This window comes from Myotis yumanensis, unplaced genomic scaffold, assembly GCF_028538775.1.
Source record: "Myotis yumanensis isolate MYYU_CA2020_CCGP unplaced genomic scaffold, mMyoYum1.0.hap1 SCAF_7, whole genome shotgun sequence".
Taxonomy (NCBI): Eukaryota; Metazoa; Chordata; class Mammalia; order Chiroptera; family Vespertilionidae; genus Myotis; species Myotis yumanensis.
The window spans coordinates 66,835,739-66,863,012 of NW_027223758.1; the positions used below are offsets into that span (position 1 = coordinate 66,835,739).

The following is a 27,274-nucleotide window of genomic DNA, read 5'->3' on the forward strand; positions in this document are numbered from 1 at the left end:
ATATGAATGTTCTAGGAAAAACGCCATAGACCAAATTCTACACATAATTCCAGGCAGCTCACAGATGTTCTCACAGTTCATTTAGAGGCCCCAGGTTAAGGACCCTATTCTTTACAGGCACACTGATAAGAGGCAATCTCTTCTGCCTTTACTGGAGCCTGAGATCCTGTTTTCACAAGGTCTCTGGAAAGATGACTGAGAGTGAACTTGCTTCCTACAAATGTCAGTTCAAATGTCACCTCCTCAGGGAGACTAACTCTGATGACGTCATTAAAAATGACAACACCTCCACACTCCTTCTCTATCATCCCTGCAGCTTATTTCTTCCTTGTCTGCTTATAAGTGTTGTGACGGCAGCAATTGTGTGCATGCACATACACGTTTGTTTTGTATTCCCAGCAGCAAGGACAGTGCCTGGCACATGGTGGCACTTGATAAATGTTTATCAAAATGAATGAACTTTAAGTATAAATGAGTGTTCTTAGTATTTTTACCTGCAGAGGTGTCATTCCCAGCTCATGTCCACTTCTTCCCTGAGCAATTTTGGATAAATCATTTACGAGGCGCTCAAAAATGTTAGCAGCATTTAAATCACAGTCGTAGTTGACATAAATATCTACAACACACTGGGCATCTTGGAAAATAACAGACAGATATTAGAAATTGTGATTGAACATAAGTAACAGTTATGTTTTCTTATTGAATAAGGTTCTTTTGTTAAAAAATTTTTCCCAGTGAATTGTTAACTCAAGTGGACATACCACAGTGTCACACACAAGAAATGAATGTCTTAAGTAGTAGAGAGATGGGAGACCCTCTCTCCAGGCCTGGGCAACTACCTAAAATCTCAGGCAGTTCATTCCAACTTTCCAAGCTCACTTTCTTCATCACAACAGGAGTAATAATTGCCTGATCCACTTTAAGTTGTGTAATTCTTACGAAGTTATGTTTGATGCTGGACAAGTAGGATGCTGGCTTTACAGTCACTGTGTAAGGTAAATCCAAATTTACCTAAGCACCCAATCAAGGGTTGGCAGCACCAATACCTTGGACCCTGTGACTAAAAAAGCACATTCAGCTGATAGGCAGGGTGACCAAGTATCCCAGTTTTCCAGGATGTGAGGGTTTCTCAGGATGTGGAACTTACAGTGCAAAAACCCCAACTTCCCAGGCAACGAGGCCGAGTTGCTCATCCTCCAAAGGAGGTGGGGTGGGTCTAGTCATTAGGTTAGCATTGGCCTATAAGGTAATGATTTTCCCAGCACTTCATTAAAACTCAAAGAGGAGGAGTTAAAGATCTTCCTCTGGACTTTGGAAAATAAACACATCAAGAGGTTCCGGGCTAGCCAAAGGGATGTGCACCCTCAGGGAGAAAATACCTGCACAGATCCTTGTCAGAGTCTGAATGACCATCCACCTGTGCTCAAAAGAACTTGTTGATGTTTCTAAAATGTTCAGGAAAATCTCTTTGAAAAAGACCTATGTGACATGAAGAAAAAGGAGGACACTGATTAATAGTTTAAATTAGGGCTCAAAACCTCAAAGACTTTAGAGGACAGGCAGATCTTACGATGAAGAGAGGCGTACACATGCTGCTGAATCCCAATGAAACCCTGGCTGGGTGGGAACAGCTGGAGGGCAGGGGCACGGGGAACTGGGGAACACGGGCTCATCATAGGGAGCAGCTGCTCCCGAGTCATCGCCTAAAGCTGCCACATGGAAATGCAGGACCGCTGTCGTGATTTTTCAAGAGAAACCAGAAATCTGGATTTTCATGTAGAATCTGATTTCTCTACTTGGGACCTAATTCAGGGTAGTTCAAATAATTTAGATTAAACAAACATATTTGTGGGGGCTAAACCTAGCACACAGACCACTCGATTTAAACCTTTGGTTAAAATGAAAGGAATACAAGATTTTTGGGCAGTAACTTTTCACGAAAAAGTATTCTTCTCTCCTCACTCATTCAAAAAGTTCTTTGGGGGGAAGGTAACTAGTAGACTGTGTAACTATAGTTCTTGGTGACTCTGCCACCAGCAGTTAACCATCTGGTACAAAATGAAAAAAAATTAATTTGGAGCCCGTACCTCTATCTGCATTTTCAAGTGCATTTTAAAGTTTGAAAGAAGAGTAAGAAAAATGGCCAGAGAGAGCTCAAAGACATCAGGCACTGAAGAGACGCCGTTTTTGGACAATGCCACACAGAGATACTGCTTGATTGCATTGATGAACATCTCGTGAGTCCTAAAGACTGGGCCGGCGTTCTGCAACACTGAGAGGAGCAGCTGCAGGGAAACCACCTTGGAGCGCAGCTCGTGGGACCTAGCAAAGAAAACAAAGAACAATGATGGGGTTAAAAGATAAAACTTAAAAATCATGTTTCTCGAGAAGGCCTTACTCCTACCAGTGAGAATTTTCTGAGAAGCCAATGAGTTAAGAACTAGCAACAGCACCTACATGTCAAGAGAACAAGGGAGATGACAGGAGATGGGTCTTCTTGGAACCTGCAGATCCTGTGAAAACAAGAACTGCCAGCTTCTATTCTTTTCATCCCCCCTGCCATAAAGTAGACATAGCAGAAGCAAAGTAAGTGTCAACTGGCCCTGGAGAGCTGGTTCTGCAACTCACCTGATAGAACAATTACTTTTACCACCTCATTCATGGAACCTAAGACACCTGGCCTTCATAGACAATGAAGATGGTGCTCTTTATCCACCTGCCTTGTGTCCCCTCACTCCGCCCACAGGGATGGTAAGAAATGAGAAATTTCCATAAACCATTTTCCTAAGGGTTATATTCTCAACAGAAGAGTTGAAGGTTCTTATTAATGGACTAATAATAATGATGATAATGATAGTGACTACAAAACTCTTACAAAGTGCAAGGCCCTGTGCTTTATATTATTTTATTAAATGGGTCCTGTAAGGTGATTTTCCATATTCCCATTTTCCAGAAACTTCTACAAGCCGTGGAGCTGGTCTCAAGTGTAAGGGCCAGGACTGAAAGTAGTTCTCTCTGCCTCCAAAGCCTCTGCTTGGACACTCCACAGTACTTCCATCCTTGTGGTGGTTCACTCAGTACTACAAAGAAAGGTTGGTTTCTCTGGTTTGAATCTGGTTCTGTATCCATGCAACAAAGGTTTTCAACCAGGGCAGGAAACTGAGATTTGCTCATATCCTGCTCTTGCCCTCATTAGTACATTAAATTGATTATAGTCAGTAAAAAGAGGGTGCATGCATGTTCAAGGTAATTATTTTTAGCATATAAACCAAAAAGGCAAAATTGGGCAGAATCTTGGTTGAAGGGGACACAGAGACAATTCATTGTGAAAGAAGTGATTGTAGGCACCACATGAATTTAAAGAGCTATAAAACTATCCTTAATAAATTCCTGCCAGGGGTCAAAGCACTGGGTTTCCTGGAACCCCTGAGATCCTCCTGGATCACCTGGGTTATAGACAGCCAAGAACTACTGTCTGCTTACTTTGGATCTGGGGGGCCTTCACCAAGGGGTTTCATGGACAGCTTGCAAAGGGAGCGAAACACAAGGAAGGCATCCTTCTGCAGAATGTGAGAGAACCTAGCAGCCACTTGATGTCCTTGCGCGTCTGATTCCTAAATAGAAAAAAATTAAAGGTCAAGACAAAAGGATAATTATTTTCAAAAATAAGAAATAAGTATCTCATGGAAATGCCAATTATTTTATTTATTCAATGGAGAAGTGAGGGATGGAGGGGGGAGAAATGGCAAAATAGGAGCTATGCGGGAGTCATTAAGGCAATTCTAAAACCGTGTTCCTTGTCCTTCAAAAAGTGAGTATGGGTGGTTTAAAATGATCAATTTTAAACATTAAACCATAAAAAAACTAAAACAAATATAGGTAATGATTTATATTAGCTTGGGTAAAAAGGTATTTCTAAGAATACTATTGCAAGGTAAATGAGAAATATGATAGGTATTTTAAAATAAACTTCTTTAAATAAGTAAACTACATTTAAAAATAAAAATATTTGAAACCTATGGCAAGGATTAATATTCTCAATATACAGTAAGTTCTTATAATTCATTAAGGAAATATGGAAATCTTTATCTCAAATAAAAAACTGGTAAAAAACATTAATAAGCAATTCTCCAAGAAATGCAAATGCAAACCTAAATAACCTTACTACCAATCATTAAGGCAGGCTCTTTCTCCTAAGAGACTAGCAGGGCTCTGAATGAACACTATTGTCCAGTTTCAACGAGAAAATGACAGCTTACAGTGGGCACAGATTCCAGTATTACCTTCCCAGCAGGCTAATTTGATGTTAAGGATCAAAAGCCTTAGAGCTTCCAACCCCTGACCCAGCAATACCACTGCAGGGATTTATCACAAAGAAAGAATTAAGGATGTGCACAAGCTTTATCTGTAAGGATGTTCATTATAGAACTGTTGTTTCTTGTGATAAAACTGAAATAACCTAAAGGCTTAATAGGGAATTGGCTAAATAGATTACAGTAATCCATATGATTGAATTTTACATGGCCATTAAAACATTAGTTAGATCTATATGTACTGATGTGGAAAGATGTCCATAAGATAGTGTTGAGTGAACAAAGCAAGTCAGCATTGTATATAAGACAGGAGACCCTCATATGGGCTTAAGTACATCCCGATGTGCATTAACAGGGATAATATAATCCCAAGGGGCTGCCACAGACTGAATGTTTGTGTCCCCCCAAAATTCATATGTTGAAACCTAATCACTAACGTGATGGCACTAGGAGGTGGGGATTTGGGGAGGTGACTAGGTCATGAGGGTGGAGTCCTCATGAATGGGATTAGTGTCCTTATAAAAGAGGCCCGAGAGCTCCCTCACCCTTCTGCCATGTGAAGACACAGAGAGACCACTGACTATGAACCAGAAAGCAGACCCTCACCAGATACCAAACTGTTGGAGTCTTGATCTTGATTTCCCAGGCTCCAGAAATGTGAGCAATAAATTTCTGTTGTTTATAAACCACCCAGTTTATGGTATTCTGTTATAGCAGGTTGAACAGACTAAGACAAGGGCAAAAAATTGGTTCTTGGGGGGGTGAAAAATTCTTCTTTTTCTGTATAAGCAGATATCTAATTTATCAGTAGCTTTAAAATTTCATAAAGGGTGGGCGGTGAGCAAGAAAAAGAAATATGTAAAAAGGCTCCTTAAAGAGGTGATAATGAAAAAAGTTTGAGAAACACTAGTGAAAAGGTACAGGGAGTGCATTCACGTGGGATGTTAATGTTATATTACTTCCTGTTTTGAATGTTTATATATAGTCAAACCTCAGATCTCAAACATCTCCCATCTCAGTTCTCAACCAAATGGTTTAGGGGGAAAAATGTCCTGGTTGTCAAACCAAACTTAGGTTTTTGACCTGACAACCCTTTCATGCTAACACCTTAGCATGACAAAAGGGACTCTCAGGCAACAAAGGAGAGAATGCGTTTATTGCTGGGAAATCGATGAATAGCATAATTTTAAAACATAAAGAGGCTATCAAGAGTGCTAATGTTGCTAGGGTGTGAAACAAAACAATGATCACAGGCAATTGAAGAGGTAGACAAACTGTTGCTGGTTTGAATAAATGAAAAGTAGTTAGCCAGTGACAGCATTTCAAAGACAGTGATATGTGAAAAAAGGAAGATGCCCATGCTGACTTCCTAAAAGACAGCCCGGGAACAAGTGCTGAAAGTGATTCATTTAAGGCTAGACAGGGCCGAAACCGGTTTGGCTCAGTGGATAGAGCGTCGGCCTGCGGACTGAAAGGTCCCAGGTTCGATTCCGGTCAAGGGCATGTACCTGGGTTGCGGGCACATCCCCAGTAGGAGATGTGCAGGAGGCAGCTGATCGATGTTTCTCTCTCATCGATGTTTCTAACTCTCTATCTCTCTCCCTTCCTCTCTGTAAAAAATAAATAAAAAAAAAAAAAAAAAAAAAAAAAAAAAAAAGGCTAGACAGGGGTGGTTTAATAAATTTAAGAAAAGAAGTATTTATTTATAGATTAAACAGTATATTAGACATGTACTGCATATAAGAATGGTTAAAACAAGGAATCATTTGTGGGTTTGGAATGAACTCATTTAATTTACATTATTTCTAATGGGAAAAAATGATTCGGTTTTCGAATAAGTCGCTTCTCAAACAGCCTGCTACAACAAATTAAGTTTGCGAACCAAGGTTCCACACATAACATTTTCAAGAAAACAATAAAACTATTAAAAAAAATTGTAGTGAACATATCGGCCTGAAAAAAATGTTCATAATATATATTAAGTTTACAAAATAGGTCACAAAACAGCATGTATATTGTTATTCCATTTAAGTGAAAAAAATATGTGAAGGGTAGGAAAATTTAGAAGGCTATAAAGAAAATGTTAACAAGGGTTATCTTTGAGTTATGGGATTATGGGATTATTTTCCTATAATAAATGCATATTACTTTGAGAGAGAATAAAAAGGGCAAGAAATGTGTTAAAAATCTGAATAAACAAGGTTTAATAACAATGTTGAATACAACCAACATTAATTATCATGTTCCAAAAATGGAACCTACTAACACAGAATATCAGGCCAGGACTCTGACCAGTAATTGAAGAGGGCTCACTGGTTTTCACTCACTTCTTCTGGCAGAGATTTAATTCTGCATCTTCTAAAAAGGTAAAAATCGAAATGAATCCATATGAGAGAATCGTCAACATACCAGGTTATCCGCTGACGACAAGGACTGCCTGTCATCTGCTATTCCATTGGTCTGTGAGTTTTCGTCCACCGCTGATGGGACAGCACATTCCTGTCCCTCCAGTTCGCCAAGGGCCCTCTCGGATTCTGTCAGACTGTGCTTTTGTGCTGCTTCTTCAAACACAAGTGCAAAAATCATTACCAAATTAGTACTTATCCTGAAAGGTAGCCTGACATCAGGAAGAAGTGATTCATGTAACCTTCTAGGTAATGCTTTTTCCCTTTTCCTGCATCACTGCCCCATGACTGACACAATACGTATTGAAAAAGGCTGCCCAAAGTGACGCATAGGTTTCCCATGTGTCTGTTATCCACAGCCCCAACAATAGGGTCTTGGTTAATACTGTAGTCCAGGAGTTCTCAAACTTTTTAAACAGGGGGCCAGTCCACTGTCCCTCAGACCGTTGGAGGGCCGGGCTATAGTTAAAAAAAAAAACTATGAACAAATTCCTATGCACACTGCACATATCTTATTTTGAAGTAAAAAAACAAAATGGGAACAAATACAATATTTGTATTTGCATGTGGCCCGCGGGCTGTAGTTTGAGGACCCCTGCTGTAGTCCATGTCAATGGTACGTCCAGAATTGTGATACAGCAGCCCTGCCCCCTCCTTCCCCTTCTCAAAAAGATTAGAAACAGCTAAACATGAAAAGTGCAGATAATTTTTAAAAGGGCTATTAATATAGGGGTTAGAGAAAAAGAGCCCCATAAATGAAAGGGTTTGATAGTTATGAAAGAAAACCTCAGTTACAAAAAAAGAAAAAAGAAAATGAAGACGTGAGGCTCTTGGCAGCAATGTGAAAAATGGAAAGAGAAAGAATTAAATAGATTTCATCATTTAATGAAAGAAAGCTATTTGATGATTAGCAGAAGAGCGGAACTCCATGAGAATTTACCATGTGGATCTTTACATATACATGGGACATCAAACAACTCAATAAGCACAATCTTCCATAATGGTTTTACAAAGCATATATTCATTCGACAAATTTTATCAAGTGCCTATTATTTACCAATCTCTGTGCTAGGGACTGAGGGATATAGCAGTGAACAAGACAGACAAATGTTTATTATGTGAGGACTTCTTGTACTGGCCCCAGAAAACAAACTAAGGATGTGAAATAAAACCATTCAATTTTAAAGACACTTCTAAAAGGAGTTAAATAATGAAATCTATACATACAGCTTGGTGGGTACCCTAAATCAACAAAAGGATAGGCTTAGAGCAGTAGGTCAAATTTCTTTGATAACCTTCATTAAGAAATACATTTTTAAAATAATGAACTAGTACACATGTGGACATAATTAAAATGCATGTTTCATGAAACAATGCTTAATACACCACATGCAATGCATTCAGTTTGTATTCTATTTATTTTCTTTCATTTATTTCAATAAATGCTCACTGCAATCCACTAAATTATTGATTTCCTAACCCACTAATGGTCTATTGGCACTGGAACTGAGCTATACAAGTTTAATTCCACTGAAACCACACCATAAAGTTGAGGGAGTTATGAATGAAATATAACAAAAGAATAAGCTTCCATGTGTATCTGATACCTACAAGTCAATGGCTAGCCATGAAAATTCAGCAGTAATAGACACCACCTCAGGGCTCACAGCTCACTCCTGGAAAAACTGGATATATATGGGAGTAGTCCTCTGTGTCTCTATGTGGAACACAACCCTAACATTGTCAGACTGTGCTTCTTGAACCCAACCCAAATGAGAATAAAATCACCTGCTAAAAACAAGTAATTTTTGGATTCCATATGAAAGATGAGCAGACATGGGCAGATTCATTTTCCATGGGCTCACTGGGGGCGGGGCACCCTACCACTAAAATATCTGGCTAAGGGCTTTTTTGAAGGAATGGGGTAGAAGGAAAGGCTGGGTTATTGGTTCTTACCTTTGACAGCAGATGTGACTACATCTTCTAAGATCTCCTTCACCACCTCCTGGGCTCCATCATCAGTCCCTACACACGCACCCAAATACACAAACACAAGCATATACACGTGGGCATTTCTAGGGAAAATAGGAAGGAGGAGATTTTGTCCATGTTCTCTAGAATCAAATTTCAGAAGGCAAAGGGTGCAAATAAGTACCCACCAAGGCCAGATCTGATTGTACCAACAGAAGACAAGTCTCATGAAATCTGGATATTCTCAGGCAATATCAACTATGATTTCATCTTTCCTTTCATGGAACACTAGTACCCCTCCGACTTACACACTTTTCCTTCCTAAATTATAGTTGCTCTAAGTCCCAGGGTCCTCCTCCTCACCCCCAAGTTGGAGGCAGGAGCTGGATTTTATCCATCTATGGTTCCTGGCAGAACAAAAGAAGATGGTTTCTCTTGTGTCTTCACCTCGGGAACACGAAGCCTTAGTAAGTGACTACTTTCTGCTGCCTTGTTTTCCCCACAATGTAAACCTAGAACTTAGCATGAGATTTTTTTTTTCCTTATATTTTATTGATTTTTTACAGAGAGGAAGGGAGAGAGATAGAGAGTTAGAAACATCGATGAGAGAGAAACATCTATCAGCTGCCTCCTGCACATCTCCCACTGGGGATGTGCCCACAACCCAGGTATATGCCCCTGGGACCCTTCAGTCCGCAGGCCGACGCTCTATCCATTGAGCCAAACCGGTCCCGGCTAGCATGAGATTTTTAATGTGCTAGTTGAGGATTTACTAAATTTTAAATGGAATTATTCTGTAAAATGTTAATAGTTTAAGTGGAAGAGGTTTGGCACCATTTGTTTTTGTAGAAAACTAGATCTGGAAGAACTATTAAACAGCCCTTCTAGAAGTAAACATTATAAAACATCACAATGACCAAAAAGGCCATTACATTAAATAAACAAAACCAAAATAACCCTTTAAATTCTTCCTCAAGGAGGATTTTCAATCAAGCCACTATTTTTTATAAGTTCCATGCTTGGTCCCGTGTCCTGGAGTACAGCCCAAAGTGTTTTCATTTCCACTGAATACTTAACCTACCACAAAACAGGCTCTCTTTATCCATGACACTGTTCCCACCACCTTCACATCAGATTACCAGCTGAAATATCTGCTATTTTTTTTTTTAAAAAAACTAAGTCATTGTTAAAGCTGAAACTTATTTGAAAGATGACAATAGCAAACACTTACACAGCCCTAAGTGCCAGACACTGCTGTCATTTAATTCTCACAAACCTATAAGATAGGTACTAGTTGTATTCTCATTTTACAGATGAGGCTCAGAAAGGTTAAAGATTTTGCCCAAGGTCAAAGAACTAAGTGGTAGAGTCATGACCTGAACTTAGGCTGTCTGATCAGAACCTCCATATTGGCTGAGGGAGGATAAAGTTTCTCTATTGTATAGTACTTAAAAATGGGTTATTTAGAAGTGAACTAACCAATCAGTATATACATAGGTAATTGTGTACCTACAATAACTACATATTAACTATATAAATGCTAATGTGTAATGTGGGGAGTTAAAATGTCAGAATTTCAAAAATGAACTTAAGAGAAAATGGGAAGTGATTGCTAAGGGTGTGATGAAATGTTCCAAAATTAATTGTGGTGATTATTGCACAACTCTGTTAATATACTAACAAGTGATTTTAAATGGGCAAACTTATGATATATGCTATATCTCAAACAAGTTGGTTTTTTAAGAAACTGACAAGAATAGCTGGGCAATCAGGAGAGGTGTGAATGGACAAATGGGGTGAGGTTCCCTGGGGAAAGCGGTTAGCCATGACCAAAAATTCATATAAGTAAGCATATCTTACGCTAAGGACTTTTAGCATACCTTATGCTAAAAAAAATCTAATTTTGTGAGTTTACAAAGAGCCATCTGATCCATTTCTTAGGCAGATAAGAATGACAACTGGAAAAGGGAATAGATCCTCAGGTCTTTGGGTGAATTATCTCCATCTACACAAATTTCTTGGGAGGCAAATTATCCCAGGCAGGCCATTGGGAGGATTCCCAGTTAAGCAGGAAAATGTATGTGGGTGCTCACGTAATGAGCAGTGCCTTGCACAGTGCTTGGCAAAGCTAGGGGTGGTGTGTGATGGTGGTTACTATAGGATGGAACCATGCGAGGGTGGATGTGTGGTCTCTATCACTTTAGCCCAAGACACTGTCTCTGCCATCTGCCTCTCAGGCTGTCCAGCCTCCTTGCTTCCAAGGCTTCCCAAGCCTTTCTTTGGAAGGTCCCATTCTTTCTTTAGAGCCACATCTTGAGAACTGACGGCACACCTCCATTTTGACCTACTATTTGCAAGTTTGTGGTTTGTTTCTCACAGGCAATCTGATTCCCACATTTTTGGGAGAAGCCTCATGGGGTGCACAAGTATTGGCAACGAAATCCACAGCAACATACTAACTGCAAATCATTCTCACAGAATTTTAAGTTACTGTGTTTCTGCAAAACTATATTCTGGAAATCAAGCTCCCTCCCTCCCCATTTGTTTAAAATAGTGTATTTACTGTCTGCCATATGTGTTAGGCACCATTCCAGGTGCTGGAAATATAGTCATAAACAGGGCGGCCTAGGTCTCAGGCGGGCACAAGTAAACATTAACTCGGTAACTTCAAGTAGTGCTAAGTGCTATGAAGAAAAGAGGCTAGGGGACAGACATGATAGGGAGCTTCAGAGAGTGATCTGTTTGAAATGAGAGACTTGAAGATAAAGGTGGGGCAAAGAAGGGACAAGAAATACAAAGGCACTTTTAAGAATCAGAAATACCACCTGCACACTGTATAGTAGATGTATAAGAAGGGGACAGAGAGGTGGGCAGGGGCCAGGTCAAGCAGGGCCTTGGGAGCCACAGGGACAGGGTGGACATACATTTCGCTCTGAGTGGGACAGCATGGGGAATTACCAATGGGGTTTAAGCAGAGGAGGGTTGTTATCTAATGCATGCTTTTAAGAGATCACTTTGGCTGCTATGTAGAAATGAGCTGTAGTGGAAGCACTTTCATGCAGCTCAGAGAGACACAGCTATGCTTAGTACAGTGTGTTTTAAAATTAATATTTATATATTGATCACTGCCTGATAAAGGTTACAGTAAAAACCTGGTCCTTGCCCTGAGAGTTGAGAAGGCAAAGATGATGACATATAGAGTGTGGGCCAGGAGTTTCTGAGCACCTTCCCTAAGACAGCAGGATTGAGTAGACGGCACCTCTGTGCTCACCCTGCGATACATGCAATTCTTAGTGGCCACTTTCTTTTTTGTCCTTCCCTTGAGTGAACTGATACAGCACAATTCCAGCAATGACACTTGGCCTGTTCCTATGTATGCCAAACACTCTGCTGACTTACAGAGGAACAAAAGCTGCTCCAATCTGTACTCTCTAGGAGGGAACACACTATTGACAGAAATTGTCACCAATAATGTGACACAAGAAAACATGAGAGCAATTATAAAGATGGGTCAGATATTTCATGTAGAACAACCAGCTAGAGTAATGAATTATTTGACAGAATCACTTAGGAAGGTACATTCCTGGGGAAAAAAATAAATTTTGGATCTGGTTCATATCAACTGTCCAAGGAAAATAATCTTATGATAACCCAATCCAATATTTCATGCCTAATACATTATTTACTTTAAGACTATAGACAGGTGGGGAATATCTCCTTCATTTAAAAAAGCAAACAAAAACAGGTAATGTTCTCAGTCATAGAATAAAAAACAAAGCTGTCTATCTGTCCATCTACATCTCCAGCAACTGCCCATATTTTGCTCCTCTTACAGATGCCTGTGAGTATCAAAGACTTGCCAGGCAGTGGGTAAGGCCTGGAGATCCTGTGTGTAAGTGACAGATGAAGTCCTTGTCATCCTCTGGGAAGATAACACAGACACTGAACTAACCACCCAAATAATTAACTATTGGGAGATAAGTGCCCCAAACTAAACCCACTGCATTGAAGCTGATGTCAAGAAGCAGTAGCCAGCCCCGGCCAGTGTAGCTCAGTTGGCTGGAGTATCGTCCCATGCACCGAAGGACTGTGGATTTGATTCCCGGTCAGGGTGCATATGGAAGACAGGTGACTGATGTCTTTCTCATATTGATGTTTCTCTCTCACCCCTCCACCCCCTCTCTAGGATCAATGAAAACATATCCTTGGGTGAGGATTAAAAAAACCCCAGCAGTAGCTAGATACATTTCAGGAATTACTGAGAGAACACTACACAGGTGACAATGGGCATTAGCCATCATGCCTTGATGGTTGTGTTCCATGAGAGAAAAGCAGACAGAAAGTCAAGGGGAAGGCCCAGAAATAGAGGAGCTGCTACTAGAGGTTTCCTGCAGATGCTACCAGACTCCTGTCCCTCTCACAGCACATGGGGCATACCTGATAGCGATGAGCTTCTTTCTCTGGGTGCATCTCCATTCTCTGAGCTCACTTTTTCAGAACCACTTGTGTCATGTGCACCATTGGTTAAATCTGTCTTTTCAGGAGTTGTTGGTTTGCTTTGTGCCTCACTCTGCTTCAAATGACTGAACTTTGGGGACCCTGCTGCAGCTTGGATCACAGGGGACTGGGGTTTCGACTGGACTGGTTTTTCCAATTCTCTGATCTCCTGAAACTAGAAGGCAACAAAAAAGGGATTAAATCCAAATGGTCCCAGAATTTTGATAAGGAACAGAAAGTATGCCAGCCTGTTGCTTAAAAAACTTCCAAAGAGAAGGATAAAATTTTAACAAGGAAATAAATCCCTTTGACAAACTCAAAAGCAAATTCTGAATGCAAATTTCAAAATACCTGCTAGATTCTCTCTCTTGCTTTTTATAGCAAGAACGAAAACAAAAGTGTAGAGAATTCAGAGGAAGAAGGCATACACTTTAAAATGCTAGTGAATCTTCGCCAGGCACACAAAACAGTTCACAGCATGGGATGCTGTCCCACCCCCAGCAGCTGATGACTGCTCTCACTTACCACTTGGTTTTCCATGCGGGTGAAAATGACATTCAGCATCTGAGTAAGGGTAGCCTTGGCAGTGGTTTGATTGATGAGATTTTTGCTGGCCAAATAGATATTGTAACATGTCCTAACAGTCTGTAGGATAGTGCCCTCGTGAATTTCAATGTGCGGGGACGTTACTGCAGTCAGAAGAGCCTAAAACAAAAATCCGAAACCTTCGCCTTCACAAATACCCAGCTTGTTCCCAGTTTCTCACAGCCAAACTTTTCCACAAGGTTTGGCTTTGTTTTTGTTTGGTTTGACAAATTTTTGAAAGAATGGCTCTGCAAACTAAACTGGATGCTTAGTACTAAGAGATGACTCACTAGTGCTCTGAGTTTAAAAACAATTATTAAATCCATAAAGTCCAAATTATTTAAAGTAATTAAGTTGTAAAGTGGGCTTTCTACCAGCTTACTTTTTAAAAAGAAAAAAAAAAATACTTCTCTTAAGAGGAAAAATGCTCCAACTTTATCTCACCTAGATTAACACCAAAATATACATGTTTTGATGGGGGAGGGGGTCAGTTTCAAGGGAGCTTTAGGAAAGGTGCAGCTAACATGGAGCCATCAGTCATTCTACATCCAGAACTTAAGATACAGAATGTTGGCTACACTCATCTTGATCTTGCTCTTTGTTCCACGCCAAACCATTCCTGGCAGGATAAATGGAACAGGGAAATGGAATGAGGGAGGGCGGGGGGACAGGGGCAAACTGGTGATAGGAGTATCAACAGGAACCTGTTGAGAAATGGCAGACTGGGAATCCAGAAATTCAAGGGGCAGGACCAGAGGACTTCAAACCAATTTAATTCACAAGCAATTTACATTGTTATTAGTGGAACTGTTTACTCTGAAAACACACCTGGTTCCACTCTTCTTGTCTCATTCCACGCTAATAAATTCTGACACTTTATAAAAGATCTAAGTGATGCTTACATTTTTCTGTTCCAGCTCAGCACCACCTGAGACAACTAACACATGGTAAATCAGAAATCCAAATTACCACAGGGGACTAGTTTCAAATTTAAAATCCAGACCAGGCAAACTCACAGAAATACCTTAATTATTTGTAACTGGACTCCTTCATCCGTTTGAGGGCCCTGAAAACAATTGCAAATGGTTTCAACGATCCTGTCAATCAGCCGCTTCCCTGGAGCTCCACTGTCTGGAGCATTGCCGGTGATGTGCCCATATGCGATGAGTTTCTAAGCACAGAAAGAACAGAGAGATGTTTCTGTCTGGCAGGGACTGAGGCCACCCCCTGTAGCAAATGACAAGCACGGCCTTAACTTCCAGTTCCCACAGATCCCTCCCATCCCAGGCACATGGTGGGCACAGCCACCTGAGAGTGCAGCTTTGGTTGTTCCTTCCTCCATGTCAGAAGAGCCCCAAGATGGTGAAATAGTACCTGATGGAGGAGGCAAGTTGTAGAGCAGTCCCCAGTATACAACCACTCATGCGAAAAATTGAGGGATTAAAACTATACATAATAGAGTTGGAAGTAGTCAGTGGCTGCCTGGAGTTGAGGGGATTAGAGAAATGGGGGGTGACTGCTGAGGAGCACAGGGTTCCTTTCTGAGGTGACAGAGATGGTTTCAAAGTAGACTGTGGTGATGGTTGCACAACTCTGTCAATATATAAAAATCACTAAATTGTACACTTTAAAGGCTAAATCATATACATGTGAATTATGTCTCAAGCTGTTAAAAAAACCATATATATACTTTTCTTTAAATGGAAAAATACATAAAAAACATAAATTGCTTGAGAAGGAACTAAGCAGCTGAGGGCAGGGGTGGTACTAAGACACTTTATAGCAGTCGCCAACCTATCGGACCTCACGAACCACCAGGGGTCCGCGGACCACCGGTTGGCGACCGCTCATTATAGTACACTCTTTCATTCTTTCTGAATGTTGAGTCACATCAGTATATTTTCTATTCCAAAAATTAAAGCAAAAACACTAAATTCCACACCTATGTTATCAAACAGTGCATGTTACCCACGTGGCTGAAGAGATAAGTGGCTGCTTGGCCCACAACCTCATAATCAGGTGACAGATCAGCTTGGACAGGGGCCACCTTTCAGAGGCAGCCTGCCTGTCACCTCAGTGGTGACCTGGATTTCACCATGGAGAATCAGAGCTGGAAGGGAACTCAAAGGTCTGGAGGCAGATGACTTTCAAGCCTGGCTGAGATTCAGATTCACCTGAGAGAGCTCATTAAAAATACAGCTTCCTGGACCTCAACCTAAACCTACGAAACCACAAAATCTGGGGGGGGAGCCTAGGAATCTGTTTTTCTCCAAGCTATCCAGGCTATTTTAAAGGCTGAAAAGAACCACTCATCTGACACAAGTCATCTGGGATTCATGAATTCTAAATCATCATCTGCTTCAAGGGACTTAGTAAAGACTCTTAAAAATGCTATTCTATTCCTTATCCTTTTTGGTTTTTGGCTTGTCACATTTTCGCCTCTATCTGCACAAAGTGACAAGCATCTGAGGTTATGTACAGTGCAGCCACCACTACCCAGGAAGACCTACCACCCTGCAGAGGCCTGACGCTGTTTCCCAATGGCTTTCCCCCCGCATTCCACGGTAGAAGAAAAACAGATTAAGAGAGAGTGGCTGAGGGTAGAAATATGATACTGCTGGACTGGGTGACTGAATGAGCAGGAGAAAGGCCTGCACACACTCTGCTGATCAGATCTCCAGATTTGGGTTGGGTAGGAGAAGAGGTAGGGGACCGAAGTGTGTTTTTTATTTTTATTTTTATTGATTTCAGAGAGGAAAGAAGAGGGAGAGAGAAATAGAAACATCAATGATGAGAGAGAATCATTGATCGGCTGCTTCCTACATGCCTCATATTGGGGATCGAGCCCACAACATGGGCATGTGCCCTGATCGGGAATCAAACTGTGACTTCCTGTTTCATAGGTTGATGCTCAATCACTGAGCCATGCTGGTCAGGCCGAAGTGTGTTTTTGAAGAATAAGTCAAAATGCCCTTTACCTCATCCCCTCAGAGCTGCTGTATATGCAGGCTTCCCAGGAGGGCAATGCTGGCGACCTGCTAAACGAGCTTTGGGTTTGGACACTACTTACTCCTTACTCCTAATGGACTCAAGTCTGATTTGAGCACTGGGAAGAGTGGGATGATCTATGAACTCCTAAAATGTGAATATTGAAAAGGAGGCACAATCAGGAAGGACGATGGTGTTGAGAAAAATATAATCATCATGCCTTCCAGTGCTTTGACGAAACTTCAGATGTGTGGCCTTCTGGACAATCATCTGTGATTTTATGTTGGAGCATTCACTGTATCCCTCGGGATTTTAGCTTTATCTAAGCTTATTGTGGCTGAATCAAGAAAGAAGGCATATGCAGATTTCTACAGAAATTATGATTCCATAAAACATTTTGAGGAGAAGAGGAATGCTGGTATCTTTCAGAGTGCAAACTGATTTTGGAATGTAAAGAATTTCTTTGGGTTGAGTTCCATGGAAGTTTGTCATTGACCTGTGTTCCTGAACTATGAAACATGAATACTCAGACTAAGGAATAGTTTCTCTTGATAAATAAACAATTAACAAATACTATAGACAGTAAATTTTTTAAAAAATATAAGTAGGCCCCATAAAACCCAACACTAATGCTGCAAAACAAAGATGGAAGTGAATTACCAGATGTTTAATTCAGGTACAAAAAAAAAAATATTTGGAATTATTCTTCCCACTACAAACTCCTTAAAAGACACATGACCCTTCAAATTGAAATGGGTTTTAGTATGATTTTACTCCCCTGTCTGTGCAGAGACAGGGCCAGAAGAAAGCAGAGTTCCTGCATTCTGTGGTCTCTCTAGTTCTGCCTTCTGCTCTTTCTTGTGCCAGATATTGTTCTGGGTACTGGAGGTACAATAGTGAGTAAGGCAGTCGTTTTTCTCCTAGGGTTTATATTCTCCCGGGGGGTAGTGGGACAGACTAAAGCCCAAAGTCTGGACTGGGACCCACAGGACCCTGTGTGATTTGTAGTCATCTTAAAAAAAGCAAGCAATAATGCACAGCATTATCTCATTTTTGAAAAATAAAAATATTATATATTTTTATAAATGCATAGAAAAAAGCCTGGAAACATATCTGATGTCCAGTGGCCTGAGCATGCTTGGCAAACTCCCTGGGGAAAAGTGCTTTGCAGTGAGTGAGGTAGGAAGCTTCTACTGGCAGGTTTAAGCAAAAGATTAACACAATGTCATACATTTCTAAAGGTATCTCCTGGTTCCTGTGTGGAGAATAGGCTGAAGGGCAACAGGAGTGGAAGCAGAGGACCAGTGAGGAGGACACCTCAGCTGCTGGTGGCTTTGACGTTGGGGATGATAGAGATGGAGAGAAGTTCCTGCCCTGATCCTTAATACAGTAAGGGGATGGGAAGAGAGAGACAGAGGAGGGAGGCCTTTGGGCAGCTGGCTCACTGATACGTGTGTCCAAGGAAGCTGCATGCACAGGGGTATTCATTGTAACCCCAAGTTAATATCCTCTATAGGGGAAGGGATAAATAAAATAGTAGCATTAATATTCCACATACCAGTAAAAAGGATTGTCTTATATTTGCCTATAGCAATATAACTAGATCTAAAAAAGACACTGCTACATATAAAAAAACTGCAGGAAAATTTGTACAAATGATACCATTTATGTAAAAAAGAAAAAAAAGAGAGGGAGGAAGAAAGAAAGAAAATTATAAGAATGAAAGGAAGAAAATTATACACCTAAACAGGCAACTGGGTTTGGGGCTAGTGGTCCAAGGGATTTTGGCCTTATTGGTAATGTTCTAAAAATATTTTAACAAAGAATGTAGTCATATACAATTTATATAATTACAAATTTGCATTTAAAAATCCAAAGTTTTCTAGAAATAAGAGTTAAAAGACAATGTTTGTGGTATGAACAGGACAGCTTAGACCAGTGGTTTCCTACAGTCTTCACTGGGGTGTAAAAAAAATATCAGAACTTTATTTCTACGTATTTTTTTGTCTTATATTTTTAAAAGTTCTATTTTCATATGTTTTATAATATATACAATTTAATAGCAGTAGGACATATGTATAATCTTACCATTGAAGAAATATGACTACATCAGGAGGATAGTCTTTAAAACATTTTGTTACAGATATGTGCCTGGAGAAACATGGAGATCATTCCTTAGCTTAAACAAGACTGAACTGAATGATCCTTCCCCAGTCCTGGCCTTGGGAGAGTGTGTGGCAGACCTGATGCTGAAGGAAAGGAATGCAGAGGATCTTCATCATTTGTTAGAAGTAAGCAGAGGGGAGGCTTCTTCCAATGGGGAGAGGAAATTCTGAGCTAACTCAAACCCAGAAACACCTTTACCACCCATCACCGCTCCAACCTCAAAGAAGATACCTTCAAATGCCCAGGGCAGAATTCGGATGTGTATGTAGCTGGCTCCAATCCAGCCAAAACCAACCTTTACCCAGCTGGCCTTCCATTTCCAAGACAGAAGTTACCTCACGCATACTGGGAAAAGCCAGTCAAACAGGCTTTGCAAGGACAACCACCAAGAGGAGATTAAATTTTCATTCAGTATTCCTATGTCATAAAAAGGATGACACAGGAGTACCTAACAAATTAGAGAACTTTCATTCTAAAAAAGAGCTAATCATATGTCATAAACCATAAGACAGGCACTCTACTCTTGAATTTTCAACTCAAAGTCAAAGCAGGACATCGATGTTCCCAACAGAAATCATACACATGCACAGATTTCCAGAAACAGAGTATTTCTAGGATAACAGACCATATTTTTAATTAAACTGGCCAGAACTACAGGATAATAGTTGGGAGTGGGGGTTAGCAACTTTTTTCTGTAAAGGACCATATACTAAATATTTAGGCTTTGCAGGTCATATGGTCTCCATTCCACCTACTCAACTCAGCCACAGCAGCCACAGATAATACATAAATGAACAGGCATGGCCATTGCTATGGACTGAATGCTTGCATTCTCCACAATTCCTATGTTGAAGTCCTAACTCTAATGTGATGGTATTCAGAGGTGGGGCCTTTGGGTGTGATTAGGTTTAGACGAGGTCATAAGGGTGGGGTCCTCAGGAAAGGATTAGAAACACCACAGAGCTAGTGAGCTCTCTATGCCATGTGAGAACACAATGAGAATTTGACTATCTACAAACCAGGAATAGGGCTCTCATCAGGATCTGAAATCAGCTGGTACCTTGATCTTGGATTCTCCTGCCTCCGGAACTATGGGAAATAATTGTCTCTTGTTTAGCCACCCTGTCTGTGGTATCCTATATAATAAAAGCATAGTATGCAAATTGTCCCTTGACCGGGAGTTATCCGGGAGTTCGACCAGGGGGTGGGGCTGGCCAGGGGAAGGGAGGGAGTACTTGGCTGGCAGCCGGCAGCCACTAGGAACTCTATCTGTGCACGAGTTTCATGCACTGGGCCTCTAGTTTGTTGTATTACTCCAAGTAGATTAAGGCAGCTATGTTCCAATAAAACTTCATTTACAAAAGCAGGTGGCAGTCCAGATATAGCTCATGGCTATAGTTTAAGGACTCCTGGTTAAGAACACAGATGTGGGGTAAGAAAATCCCACACATCCACCCAATTCCATCTCTTCTGGGCCAGGGGAACTTGGTGGGGCTTGTCATTTTATTCTCCAAGCCTCAGTTTCCTTGATTCTAAAGTAAGGCTAAGAATAAGTAACTCAGGGGGGTTGTGAGAAGATTAAACTTGATGATGAGAATAAAGCACTTTGCACAGGGCCCAGTACAGGCTGAGCATTCAATACATGTTAGCCATTGTGCTTAGTATATCAATAACATTAACTATCAGCACCAGCCTGTGCCTCAGCAGACATAACCAATCAATCATGGCACTTTCTAAAGAAACCCAGATGAGGCTTCATGTTTTCAACACAGCTTTGAAACAACCATAATACAGAACCTATTCACTATTTCTGTTCTAGAAAGTACCAATAAATATGGATCTCTTCAATATATTTTTAAAAATGTATCCATCTTTTTTTATTGATGTAGGCTGCCCATTGGGTTTAAGAATAAATGTCCTTTGAGGTAACCAGAAACCCTAGGAGTAGATCATTAAAAAAAATACAGGGTGGTGAACATATAATACAACCTACAGACGATGTATTTTAGAATTGTATTTCTGAAACCTATATAATTTTAAAATGAAAAAAAAAAAAAAATACAGGGATGCTGGACCAGGAATTAAATCCAAGTTGTAGCCCTATTTCTGTCTCTCACTATCTGTATATCATTGAACAAGTTACCCTAACTTCTCTACTCCTGCTTCTTCATTAGTAAAAGGTAATTTATGACAAGGTTAATGGTGGTCTAAATACAGTTGATCCTCATTATTTGCAGATTTTGGATTTGTAAATGCACCCATTCACTAAAATTTATTTGTAAGCCCAAAATCAACAGTTGTGGTGATTTTGTGGTCATTTGCAGACATGTACGGAGCAGTGAAAAATTCGAATCACTTAATGCACAGGTTCCCAGCTGAGATTAAACAAGGCGACACTCTGCCTTCTTGATTCAGTCCTCATACTGTAAGCAGTATCTTTTTTGTGGTCCATTTAGTGTTATGTTTTTCCCATTTTGTCCTTTTAAGATAGGGCAAAAGCTTGCCAATTAAAATAGCCCCCAAATCTAGTGCTGTTTAGAGTTCCTAAGAGAAAGAAGACAGTGGCGTGCTTTATGGAGACATTATGTGTATTAAATTTTGTTCAGGCATGTGCTATAATGTTGTGGACTGTGAGTTCACTCTTAATGAATCAGTAATATATATCAAATAAGATGTCTTTAAACAAAATACCCAGAGAACAGTTACATACTGATCAGCTGATGAACATGCTGAGGCCAGAGGCTCAAGGGAACCTAACTCTATATTTCTTCTAGGAACAATGGTACAGAATTTACTAAACCAGCGTTTGAAACTATTATGCAAAGTGCTGAGGTCCCAGAAAACCTCAGGGTATTGCCCTTGGATTCCCAAAGTGAAGTTTACTGCCACACCAGCTGCCACCAGTGAAGCTGAACTGCTAGGTCCTGTCTGGCCTGCAATTGGCCACACCGGAGGCAGTATTTTGGTGCTATTGTTTCACTGCCACCCAGCCTTTCCCAACACAGGTTTCATAGAGTACAGAAAACAGAGAAAAAACAGGGCATGCAGGGGAAGGAGATGGGCCTGTGTAAGATCAAAAACGCTGTTTTCTTGACTGAGGAGCTGGCCATGCTCCCAAGGTCTCATAGTCTGCTTAACTGATGGCCCTCATCATCTTCCCACAGGGTGGGAAGGGGAGTTGAAGCATGGGAAGAGGCCCATGTTCCCATTTACCATATAACAGCTTTATAAGATTTTACTACAAATAATGAGATTTGATTATATCTATTTCTCTACTTGATTTTATGAATTTGAATGCCATCAAGGAAGAGATTAAATAAAAATTCCTTAAGTGCCCATGTGTAGCAAATATTCCAACTAATGCTAAAGGTTTCATTTAGAAAAACATACGTAAGAGAGATCAACAAAATAGTATTTCTTTTTTTAGCTAAGGTAATTGGCCCCCTCTTACTTCCCTTCCTCATGAGACCTCTGTAAAGAATAGGTTGGGATGTGCCTTTTTCTGTCACCGCAGAAAGTATTCTGAGTAGCAGGGGACTCACTAGTGTGGCCCGCAGAGAACCCCCTTTACACAATTAAGCTTAAACATGGTACCTGCAAGCAGTCGAGAGACGTGCTGACCACCCGTGGGGACTTGGACTGGCAAGCTAGCTCGAATGGAAGGAAGTACTTGTCAGCTTCAATGAAGTTTGCCTTGGGTGGTGCGGCAGTGCCAAGCCTGGGAAAAAAAGCAGGAGAGGACCAGCGAGGGAAAATGAGAAAACAAAAAGTTTGCTTTTCCTACACCTAACTCTAAATTCCCATCCCATCTGCAATCATTTAATTAAAAATACCTACAAACTGCATCTGTGGGGCTAAACAATTCAAAGTTAATACATACATGCATTTGGACAAAACACCCAAGTGCCACATGCAGAGAGCAAGGTCTCAGATTAGCGAGGTGTATTGACTGCATCCGGGAGTGAATCTTGGCATCGCCATGTCAGAGCTCTATTTCTGAAATGTGACTACTGGCTTCATTTCTGTGAAGATGAGGAACAGCCACTTATAGGGGCAAGCTGTCCTCCTGCTTAAGGAAGCATGACATACAAGAGACAAGGGCTTTACCTCTTGTCAAGAAAAGGTACAACAGCATTAACTTGACCTTTCTTACCCTTTCCTCCAAATACAGTTATTGAGCCAGTAACATGTTAACCTAGCATCGGTTCAAACACATACAGAGCTCTACAATGTGTCCAGCTCTGGGCTAGGAGAGTGTGTGCTGCCCAAGGATCAGAAATCTAAGAAAACATGCAGAGAAATGCGTTCCCTTAGTCACTACCTACTCCCTTAATATCATATTTCAGCAAGGAGAAAGTGCCCCAGCTTACCTCTGCTTTTCTATTTCTGCTTTAATTTCATCTGAGGAGGAAGAAAGAAAGACCTGTTAGGAGTATGCAATGTTTATATAAAAGGAAACTTTACTAAAGACACTCATAAACTATTAAAAATAATATTTATAAGATTTTAAAGTAAAGAAATACTGATATGAAGTGATGAAAATGATTTTATAAACAGTCATAGCTAACACATAGCAGTTACTACGTGCTAGGCATTGTTCTAAATTCTTCACATATTTTAACTTATTTAGTACTCATAACAATCTCATGAGGTAGGTACTACTATCTCTTACTTAGAGCAGGACTTCTCCACCTCAGCACTGGTGACACTTGGGGACAGATAATTTAGTTTGGGGCTGTCCTGTGCACTCTGGGATGGTTAGCAGCATTCTCTGGCCAGTAACACCCCCACTCCCCACCTGCAGTCTTGATAACCAAATATGTCTCCAGACATTGCCAGGTGCTCCTTGTTCAGGCCCCTGTTGAGAATCACTGGTTTAGACAGGGGAAACCAAGGCACAGAAAAGTTAGGTAACTTGCTTCCTGTTACCTATCAGGAACTGGGGAGCCAGAAATGGAACTCAGGCATTTTGGCTTCATAGTCCACGTTCTGGCTATTCCTCTATTCTACAAAATGTATGTTAATGTAGTTATCAATATAGTATGGTAATACAATAACACCTCAACTGTATAAAAATATGCATGGAAAACTGCAAAAAAAATAAAATATCAAAAGTTGTCTAAGTAGTAGGATTTTTTTTCTCACATTTTCTATGGTAAGCATATGTACTTTATTTTTTTTTTGTACTTTATTTTTTAAAACAACAAATGTGTTTTTAAAATTGTGGTAAATATTCATAAGATAAAATTTACCACCTTAACCATTTTCAAGTGCACAGTTCAGGGCATTAAGTACATTCATACTATTGTGCGAAGGCATATATAAATTTTATGAATTCAAATTAACTTAAAAATCTTAACCATGGAGGTTACACTTACGGAAATAAAGTGTCATTATTCAGAAATCACAATGTCAAAGAGATAGTCTTATTTCCAGAAGTACAAGGGTTTACACCACTGAAAACCAGAACACCCTATCTAAACACCAAGAATTCCCTACACCAACTCAATCATACATGTTCATATATGTTAGGCTCAATGTATCCCCAACATGGGCCAATGAAGCAGCCTACCCTGAATGCCATGCACGTATCCAGGTAATGTCCAAAACACCAGCCTTCTTTATACAATCTTGAGAGCCATTGGTTTGAATATGGCATTAATTATCCTAGCAACCCCAGAACACAGATCTGGAAGTTACAAATTTCCTTTTTTTGGACACCTCTACTCTAGACTGAACTTTAGAATGTGAAAACTGAATACCTGGACTTACTAGAGGTGGCAAATTCTAACCTTCAAACCAGTCTTTCAACGTCTTCTTACTGCATTTAGAAAACAGGAGCCAAATACCCATATGATTAATATCAAGCATTTTGCTCATGGACCATAAGGCCTGTGACAGAGTTTGTTAAGAGAGCTCTGTGGCATGGTTCCTGCCCTTCATGGACAATAATACACTAAGGAAATAGTTCTAGCTTCCTCTAAGCTGAAGCCCCCATGAAATCTAACCCATGAGGCTGGTAGCTAAGCGTTCAGCCTCTAGAAATCTACATCCATAACCTCAAGGTTCTGCTTGGTGGTAAATTGTCACTGTGTGACACGTTTGAGGGGCACTTTATAAATATAAAGTTTCCTTCCAATCATGGCTACCTTGTTAGAGTTAAGCTTAGTCAGTAAACATTTCTGAAAGAATTAGGCCTTTGCTAGAGTCCCTGATAACCTATAAGCTTTAAAACAATCTGTTCTGGAATGCCGCTGGTGCCAACCCACCAATCTGTGAATCTATCATCAGGATTGCTACTGACTGAGGTACCCATGGTTATAAAATCAAGTGCAGGGATTACACAGTCAAAGGCCTATGGGAGCCACCAGGTAGGGAACCTCAGGGGGAGAGATGGGTGGGTGTAGGACATTAAGAGCAGGGAGGACCCCTCCCTACCCAACAGTGCTAAGGGCACAGCAGCACCTCTGCTTCAGCTGACTGATACCTCTAGAGACCCTGAGCCTAGAAGTGCCAGTTGTTCTGACTTGGATTTTAAAGTGAAAGTTCTGACTGCAATTCAAAGCAACTTCTACTATTTAAAAAAAAAATATATGGCTCAAATAAAACTGTTTTGCAGGCTACTCTGACCCTGGAGCTACCAGTTGGCAACCTTTGCTTTAAGGGGGAGGGAAGAATCCAAGCGAAAGTACTTTACTGACTACCAAAAAGTAACTGCAGAGGATAAAAGTGACTTTTGAGGGCTATGATCAGCACTGTGAGGACAAAACATCTAAGTTTTGTACAAGTTGTATGTTGCTCAGCCCAAGAGCTAAGAGCAACTAAGAAGCCAGAGGGCCAGGATTCAAGCCAGATCCTGTTAAATTTTACAGATGAAAAAACAAGACCCAGGAGAGGTTACAAGAATAGTAAGTGGTGGAGGGAGATTTGAACCCAAAATTTGGGCTCCAGAGTCCATGTTCATAACCTCTTGGGTACCTTGACTCTCAAATAAGCACGCAGAATTACTCTGTAAACTGTAAATGCAGAACAATATAAATGTTGGTTTTGCTATCATTATGTCCAACTGTGAATGCCACAAAGCACTGGTTTTTGTACTACTCTAATGAGCTCCAGATGCCTTGGGGAGGCTTTTACAACTTGGCTCTGGAGTCTCCCAATCCCCTTTCCTGGCCTGCTGCGTCAGGACCACAGTGAAGGTGCACCCTGGTTTTCCAAGGAGAATGAACAAGGGCCAGAGTAACTTGCAGCAGCTTCAGTATTAAGTGAAGAGCAGGGCCAATCGCAGTGAGCAGTAAAGAGAAGACTACTACTACAGAAGCTGTGGCCACAAATCGTTTGTTCACAGATTCTCTTTAGTTTTCTTAATTTATACTTAAGTATTCCCACAAGAATTAGGACTTGTTGCACTCTCTAAACCACTTTTTGTTAAAGGAAAAACAGTAAAATCCTCTCCACCCAGCACAGCAGGGGTCCAGATGATGGGCAGCCTGGGGAGGAAGGCAGCATGGCCTGAGCAGACCTACCTTCTGGCTATTTTGAGGATAAAGGGGAGGGTGGCCACAACAGAAGCAGGGAAGCCAATCAGGCAAGCAATATGGGGATTTGGACAGGGTGGAGACTGGGGGGTATGGGGGGGGTGTAGAGAGAAGTACCAGTCTGAACCTCATAAAAATGCCAGTTTTATGGTCAAATATTAGTAGTTTCATATGATCCAACTAATGGATTCTGGATGTAACTGGATAACAACATTTTTTTCCCCATTAAAAAGAGGCAGGTGCCAAACCGGTTTGGCTCAGTGGATAGAGCGTTGGCCTGCGGACTGAAAGGTCCCGGGTTCGATTCCGGTCAAGGGCATGTACCTTGGTTGTGGGCACATCCCCAGTAGGGGGTGTGCAGGAGGCAGCTGGTCGATGTTTCTCTCTCATCGATGTTTCTAACTCTCTGTCCCTCTCCATTCCTCTCTGTAAAAAATCAATAAAATATATTAAAAAAAAAAAAGAGGCAGGAGCCCGGCCGGCGTGGCTCAGTGGTTGAGCATTGAACTATGAACCCGGAGGTCACAGTTCAATTCCCAGTCAGGGTATATGACCGGATTGCAAGCTCGATCCCCAGTGTGGGGTGTGCAGGAGGCAGCTGATCAGTGATTTTCTCTCTCCCTTCCTCTCTAAAATACATAATAAAAAAAAAAAGAGGCGGGAAAAGGTGTGTGGCAGGCTGGTATGGGAAGAAAAAAATAGATTTGTGATTCAGGGAGAAATAGGTTCAAGTCCTGGCATGGAGTTCTATTAGCTGAAAGATGCCAGGTGGGTTATTAATTATCCCTGAATCTGGATTTCCAACTTTAAA

General features: G+C 40.8%; 1 protein-coding gene across 4 annotated transcripts in view; it reads right to left on the reverse strand.

Moving 5' to 3' along the window:
• ARFGEF2 (ARF guanine nucleotide exchange factor 2) overlaps window positions 1-27,274 on the reverse strand; it is an 85,168-nt gene that overhangs the window by 46,827 nt on the left and 11,067 nt on the right. For 2 of the 4 annotated variants that reach the window (XM_070420774.1, XM_070420771.1), the window contains exons 2-12: window positions 23,296-23,326; window positions 22,520-22,643; window positions 14,796-14,942; window positions 13,712-13,891; window positions 13,127-13,361; window positions 8,675-8,743; window positions 6,723-6,874; window positions 3,484-3,614; window positions 2,088-2,322; window positions 1,380-1,479; window positions 495-634 (exon numbers count right to left, since the gene is read on the reverse strand). In XM_070420774.1, the coding sequence (XP_070276875.1) occupies window positions 495-634; window positions 1,380-1,479; window positions 2,088-2,322; window positions 3,484-3,614; window positions 6,723-6,874; window positions 8,675-8,743; window positions 13,127-13,361; window positions 13,712-13,891; window positions 14,796-14,942; window positions 22,520-22,643; window positions 23,296-23,326 (1,544 nt within the window). Of the gene's footprint in view, window positions 1-494; window positions 635-1,379; window positions 1,480-2,087; window positions 2,323-3,483; window positions 3,615-6,722; window positions 6,875-8,674; window positions 8,744-13,126; window positions 13,362-13,711; window positions 13,892-14,795; window positions 14,943-22,519; window positions 22,644-22,805; window positions 22,830-23,295; window positions 23,327-27,274 lie in introns of those variants that run through there. The other 2 variants (XM_070420772.1, XM_070420775.1) reach the window with 2 other exon arrangements.